The sequence below is a fragment of the Bison bison genome, unplaced genomic scaffold (assembly GCF_000754665.1).
Source record: "Bison bison bison isolate TAMUID 2011002044 unplaced genomic scaffold, Bison_UMD1.0 scf7180017864499, whole genome shotgun sequence".
In the NCBI taxonomy this organism is placed as follows: domain Eukaryota; kingdom Metazoa; phylum Chordata; class Mammalia; order Artiodactyla; family Bovidae; genus Bison; species Bison bison.
This window is the reverse complement of record NW_011495058.1, coordinates 2,125,279-2,132,455: the sequence shown is the minus strand read 5'-3', so window position 1 is coordinate 2,132,455 and position 7,177 is coordinate 2,125,279. Positions and strand designations below refer to the sequence as shown.

At 35.9% G+C, this 7,177-nt stretch overlaps 1 protein-coding gene across 1 annotated transcript in view; it reads right to left on the bottom strand.

Moving 5' to 3' along the window:
• Positions 1-7,177, bottom strand: part of CFAP69 (cilia and flagella associated protein 69) — a 62,165-nt gene that overhangs the window by 34,998 nt on the left and 19,990 nt on the right. The window contains exons 6-9 of the mRNA XM_010829006.1: positions 6,491-6,589; positions 3,350-3,499; positions 3,071-3,248; positions 1,282-1,405 (exon numbers count right to left, since the gene is read on the bottom strand). Coding sequence (XP_010827308.1) covers positions 1,282-1,405; positions 3,071-3,248; positions 3,350-3,499; positions 6,491-6,589 — 551 coding nt within the window. The remainder of the gene's footprint in view (positions 1-1,281; positions 1,406-3,070; positions 3,249-3,349; positions 3,500-6,490; positions 6,590-7,177) is intronic.

Below are 7,177 nucleotides of genomic sequence, written 5' to 3'. Positions count from 1 at the left end.
TCCCCCAGGCTCCTCTGTTCATGGAATTCTCCAGGCAAGAATACTAGAATGGGTAGCCATTCTCTTCTCCAGGGGATCTTCCCAACCAGAGATTGAACCTGGGTCTTCTGCATGGCAGGCAGATTCTTTAGCATCTGAGCCATTGAATCACTGGTTTTTCCTTAAATTTACATATTCAGCAAATTTAAATCAAAGTTAATAAGTAAATTTAAAGGAAATCAATACCGAATATTCATTGGAAGAATTGATGCTGAAGCTGAAGCTCCAATACTTTGGCCACCTGATGCCAGGAGCCATCTCATTGGAAAAGACTGATGCTGGGAAAGATTGAAGGCAGGAGGAGCAGGGGATGACAGAGGATAAGATGGTTGGAGGGCATCACCAACTGAATGGACATGAGTTTGGGCAAACTCCAGGAGATGGTGAAGGACAGGGAAGCCTGGCGTGCTGCAGTCCATGGGGTCGCAGAGTCAGACACTGAACAACAATAACATATTCAGGAAGATCTATGAATCTCAATCAGGGCAAATACAGAGAAAAAATAATATCTTGGCACATTATAGTAAAACTGCTGAAAACCAAAAACAGAGTGAAAATCTTGAAAACAGAGGACAAAGTGATGCATTTTACATAGAACAGCAATTTGAAATAATGACTGCTTCTCATAGAAAACAATGGAGGCCAGAAGACAGTGGAACGATATCTTTAAAGTGCTAAAACAGAAGAAAAATTGCATCTAGAATTCCGTATTTTGTGAACACAGATGTCAAGAATTAAAGTTAATTAAAGCTATTCTAAGATACAAGAAACTAAGAAAATTTGTTGCTAGCAGTCAGCAGATCTGCATCACAAGGAATGGTGAAGGAAGTTCTTTGGGTGAAAGGAATGATAACAGTTAGAAACTCATATCATCAGGAAGAGATGAAAAACATCATGAATAGTAAATATTGAGTACATGAGGAAGATCTCAGCTGTCCAAAGGGATGCAAAGAAGAATTGGCAGACCGCAAGTATACTGGTGACCATAATGACATAACCTGGTATTTACAACAAAGTACATAAATATTGGGAAGATCCCCTGGAGAAGGGAAAGGCCACTCACTCCAGTATTCTGGCCTAGAGAATTTCATGGACAGTCCATGGGGTCACTCAAAGAGTCGGACATGACTGAATGACTTTCACTTTCACATAAATGTTACAACACCGTTTAGGACTCCTTCCTGCCCCCTACACCCACCGCTTCCACAATTAAAATTAAAATGCAATTTGATTTATACTTACAATCATTGGTGCCCCAGGATTTTGAGATATAATTGTTGTGATCACTAATATGTCGTTTCTAAGCTGACGATCATAATGACTAACGCCTCTTATAAACAGATTTTTAAATACTTCCTTCAAAGCCCTAAAAAATAAAATCATATCTTTAAAGCTATATTTCTATGGAAATACTCAAGTATTTCCCACCAAAATCTCCCTTTTTTATTCATTTCAAAATATTTCTAATCTTTTCTCTTTCCAAATCTACCTGTAATTCACTGAGGGAGCAAATAAGAATCTCTCAATCGAGTCTATACATGGTGGTCAAAGTGACTTTTCTAAAATAAAGATTCAGTTACATCATTCTTCTTTCTAAAATTACTTAAAGGCTTTTTCCTTTGTTCTCAGGATAAAGTCCTACCTCTTTACCACGGCTTATCAGGCCTTCCATGCTATGATCTCTGCTAACATCGTTAGCTTCATCTTTCACCATTCTACCCTGTATTTTCTCTCTTACTATATTGAATTTCTTTAAATTTTTCAATTTTGCTAAATTCTGCTTTCCCTTCTCTTCCTCTGTCTAGGATGCTCTCTACATGCAAAACTCTTGTGTTGCTAACTCACATTTAGCATTCAGATACCAGATTAGGGTTTGTTATGAAGTGTTCATTAACTCTCCAAATACGGGTTAGGTTCCCTGTACAACGGGCATTTGTCACTTTATCTTCTAGGACCTGCTTGCTCTTCTTATGATAACAGTATCCTTATTTTTATTTAGGCCGTCACTCTTTCCCCACTTTTGTTTCTTGTGATGCTGCCTTTAACTAAAAGGAAGCTAGTTAGAGCATTCCTTCTTTCTGTCACTAGTAATTCACTCTGGAATGGGCATATGGTCAGCACCAGGTTAGCAGGAACTCAGAAAAGTTTTCTTTGAGCTTTTGGAACAGGAAGTCTTCTCTTCTGCTTGGTTTGGGGTTGTGATGATGTGATTCTAGACTTCTTGGGTCTAACCATATGGATCTTGAGACTTAAGCCAACACAGTGGAAAACAGTGAAGAGAGATGAAGCCGGCTCAAGTCCTGATATTTGCTGAGCCTTGAATACAGCTGCACATGAAATCAGTTTTATCCTTGACTCTGTAGTTACATGAACTCATAAATTTCCTATTTGGTTTAAATCAGTTGAGTTAGGGGTTCAGTCACTTGCAAACAAAAATGTACTGATCTACCCTCTTCTGGAGAACATGAAGGACCTTGCAACAATTCTCTTTCATAATGTTTAGTATGCTCTCTTTTAGTTGCCTATTTACTTGTCTCTCTTAACGTAATACAAGTGCCATGAAAGCCATGGCAGTATAGAGACCATCTCTATACTGTTTCCAGTTGTACTTCCACAGCCTAGTACTGAACTTGGTACAGAGCAGACAGTAATTATTTGATAAATAAATGAATAAGTCTCACTCATTTTATTGCTAATTCTTACTGCAATATCTAGAAGAGAGTAAATACTCAAAAATAGGTTTACTAAATGAACAAATGAGAGAGTCCTTTTAAATATCTAATTTTACTTTATATATACTCAAGGACACAATTTACTTTTGTTAACAAACTACTTTAAATGTCTTCCACATAGAAAGAAAAGACTTGTTATTATGCAAATACATTTATACCATGGTACAAAAAAAAGTCCTGAAACATAGCTATCACATGAATCAAAAACCTAATTGAACACAAATTTAAACAGAGTTTAGTTATGTCACCAGCTATCATTTTAAGGCTAAAAACATTCCTATCTAACTCCATATACTTACAGCAAACATTTCAAGTTACTAAGCTGTTGTATGATTTCTTCTTTTGAAGATTTTTCCAGTAAGTTCCAAAGTATTTCAGATGAACGAAATAAAAGTTGTCCAGAGGGATCTGGGTCATTGAGGTGAGCACAGATTCCACTGGCTGCTTGTGCTTTCACCATTAAAGTACAATTAACTTCTGAAAATAAATTCTAAAATTGTTTTATAGACTCGACATTATTAGATAAAAACAAAAATAGTTGAGAATGAAGTGTTCAGTTATGTACATAATATACAAACCAGAAGTTGAGAGATGCTGCAGAGCTTTAAGTACCCAAAGTTTCTCAACAAGTTGATTTTCAAGCAACTCCAATGACTGGATCATTGTTTTTGCCAGTTCTCCAACTTCAGCCATTTTAATCTTATATGAGGAACTAGCCTGCTGGTAACCTAACAACAATTAGTGAATAATATGTGCAATTATTTCACATAGAAATCATCTACATTAAACAAACAAATGAGTAATTTATCACTAAACAGCAACAACAACAACAAAAATTTTTTTAAAGTATATGGCAAAGGGTCGGAAACAACTGAGCAACGGAACTGAACTGATATGGCATTTTAAAATGGGATAGCATGGGGCAGGCAAATTTACTCTATAATAGGCCAGGTAATAAGTATCTTAGGTTTTGTAGCCTATAAGGTTTCTCTTTCAAATATTCAACACTGCTACCATAGCACGAAAGCAGGCATAAACTGTATAAAAATAAGTGGGCATGGCTGTGTTCCAATAAAAGTTTATTTACAGAGGGCTGGTTTTGGCTCAGGATCCATAGTTTGCTGATCCCTAGTGTAGAATTTGAAATAGGACCACAGTTTTAGAGACATATCTTAAATGCTAAAATGAACATTATTTCTTGTCTCTAGATATACTTTTCCATAAATGAAAATGGCACAATTACAGATACTAAATGTATTCATATTCAAGTCAATTCACGACTTTAGTGCTTTCAAGGAACCACAATTATGCAATTTGGTGATGTAATTTGGCAATGAAAATATAATGCTATTCTGATAAATGCTAGTGAAATGTAATGGTATTTTAAGGAAGTATGATTCTTGGTGATAATAGCCCCCATGAGCAACACCACCACCTCTCCTTTGACACAGCTGCACAGGTGGTTGCCCAACAATCTCTCAACTCAAGAGAGATTAAATACACAGCAGAGGGTACCTGCTTACTTGAGATGCAGCTATTTTCTCTCGTAGTGATATACTATCTTACCTCCCTGATTTCTTGACTTTTGAGACCAACTAGATTCTTTGCCATGGTTCTGAGACATCTGTTATTTCATCTTTATGCATTTGATCTTTAGCCCCGGACATGGCCCTGTCCTTTGCTATGATGGGTTCTCTATGGTATGCCCTAGCTACTCACTTTAGGTATATAAAAAGTATAAAGAGGAAACCAAAAGTTGCATAATTTCATCATTCAGAGATAACAACCTTAACATTCTGGTATATTTCTTACAGTACTGATATTTTTAATGTATCATATAATTTTAACAATACACTGTATGTAGAATTTTATGTTCAATTGTAGCCGCTAAACATTTTATTGTAAGCCTTTTCTCATTCTATAAAATATTTTCCCAAATCATGGTTTTATTTGCATAATAGCATGGTTGCATGCCTGTACTTCATGCTTACTGTATCTTTATATATTTAGTTTACATTTATATAGAAGGATATTGTAATATTAAGGCTCATGAACCTGATTCCTGTCCCCAGGGATATGTCTCATACAATTGCCCTACTGATGACTTCTCAGCTGTGGTCCCAGATATCCAGCCATGCCATCACCTGAAACCAACTGTGTGACAGCTACTGAGAGCACTGCCTAAGGTTTCCAATATTCAGAGCCTGGTTAAATTAAGATCAGCCTCACTTTTCTGTACCTTAACTCCTCTGTCTTATCTTATACATCATTTGTTTCCTTTTTTTTCTATCTTAAAAAGACAGTGTATATATTGCCTAGGTTAACCTTATGCTTGTACTCTTAATTCCATCCTCTCATGCTTTGGGAATTTCTTCCTCTCATTTTCCACATACTAGCTTCTTGTTTCTCTGCCTATAGGGGAAAAAGAAGTTTTCCCCTATCCAAAAAATTATGAATGAAACCAAATATCTTCTTTGATTTTGCTACCAGTTGAGTTGTTCTCCATCTTCCTTCTTTTTCTTCTCCATCTGATCTTAATATATAAGTCTGCATTTACTGCCTCTATTCTCACAATCCTTTCATTCTTTGGTCTTGTATCTGTTCTATTTATGGCAATAGTTCCACCAAAGATGTACTAGAGTTTTCCAGATATCACATCAATTGGTACTTTGACTCTTCAATTACAGAAGCCTCTACAGTATTTGACATTAGGACTACTACTTCCTTCATCAAATATTTTATTCACTGGCATACAAGACATGACGATCTTTTGCTTTTCATCCTCCACTTTGAACCTTCTGTCACTGCCAATTTCTTTGGATCGTTTATTTCCCCCTGGATCTCAGTATGGGCCCTCTCCATACTGTTATTCTTGGTTCTTTCCCATGTATGTGTTTTATCTCCTGGGAAAAATTCAAGCATCCAGATGGTTTCAATTTTCATCTCTATTTGGGTGAATTCCAAACCTGTATTTCCATTAGTATGCAGTGTCTACTATCTATCAAACACTTCCTCCTGTTTATCTCATTGATATCTCGAATCTGAGAGTTAATAATCTCTCTACTCATTTCTTCACTTCAGATGTCTTCCCATTTTCCCCTATTCTAAGTAATCTTTTTTTCCTACCAGAGTCTTATTTTCACCTATCTTAAGGAAAAGAGAACTTTAAAATGTATTTTATATCTTCTCTCCTTTCCTAAACTGATTATAAATTATGGAAACTATGAAGGTAGGAAATATATCCTAAAGTAACATTATATCCTCCATATTGCAAGTGCCCCCTGTCTTGATACTACCCATTTCAGTGTGACTCATTTTATCATTATATATTAAGATCCCTTAGCTGTAACATGCAGAATTCTTTTTCCAGAAGTGGTGGAGAATGGTATTAGCTTTGGGGATCTAACATTATAAATGTTAGAAAATAATAATATTATCAACAGTATTAAATTACATTAATAGTAATAATTATAATTAAACTAGTTTGGGTTTAACCTTAAAAATTCTGTTATAAATATTTAACATCAGAATATCTAAAGTTGAGAAAAACATAATTTTTTTGTTTAAAATGACTGAAGAGCTTGAGACTGCCAAAAAAGACTGTTTTTGATGTGTTGCATTTATGATCCCCGCTCTGTCTTTACAAGTTCAAAGAGAAATGAGAATGTTCTGTTTTATAAAGACACAAGTTATTACTGAAACAGTATTGAAAACTTTACCTGTAATATGCTTTTTTGGTGGTTCTGCATGATAAAAGTCAATAATACACTTACAAATTTGAATCCTCAATTCAGAATTTTGTATTTTCATTAAGTCACCTGTCAGAAAGATGAATGAATGCTATTTAATAACAATGACATATGTTTATTTACAGTTTTAAGGATAAAGTGTTAGTAACATGATTATTAAAATATCATCATCAGAGATTCAAACTGGATCATGTAATTTTAAATACATACACACATACACACACACACACAAAACACCCTATCTATCCTTGTACCACTTGGCCAACAATCAACTCAGCCTTTCCTTCCCAAGAAGAAAAGAATGGTATTTAGCAGCTAGAACAAGATTGCCTAAGATTAAATCCTGCTTGACCACTTCAGTTCAGTTCAGTTCAGTGTCTCAGTCGTGTCCAACTCTTTGCGACCCCATGAATCACAGCATGCCAGGTCTCCCTGTCCATCATCAACTCCCGGAGTTCACCCAAACTCATGTCCATCGAGTTGGTGATGCCATCCAGCCATCTCATCCTCTGTTGTCCCCTTCTCCTCCTGCCCCCAATCCCTCTCAGCATCAGAGTCTTTTCCAATGAGTCAACTCTTCCCATGAGGTGGCCAAAGTACTGGAGTTTCAGCTTTAGCATCAGTCCTTCCAAAGAACACCCAGGATTGATCTCCTTT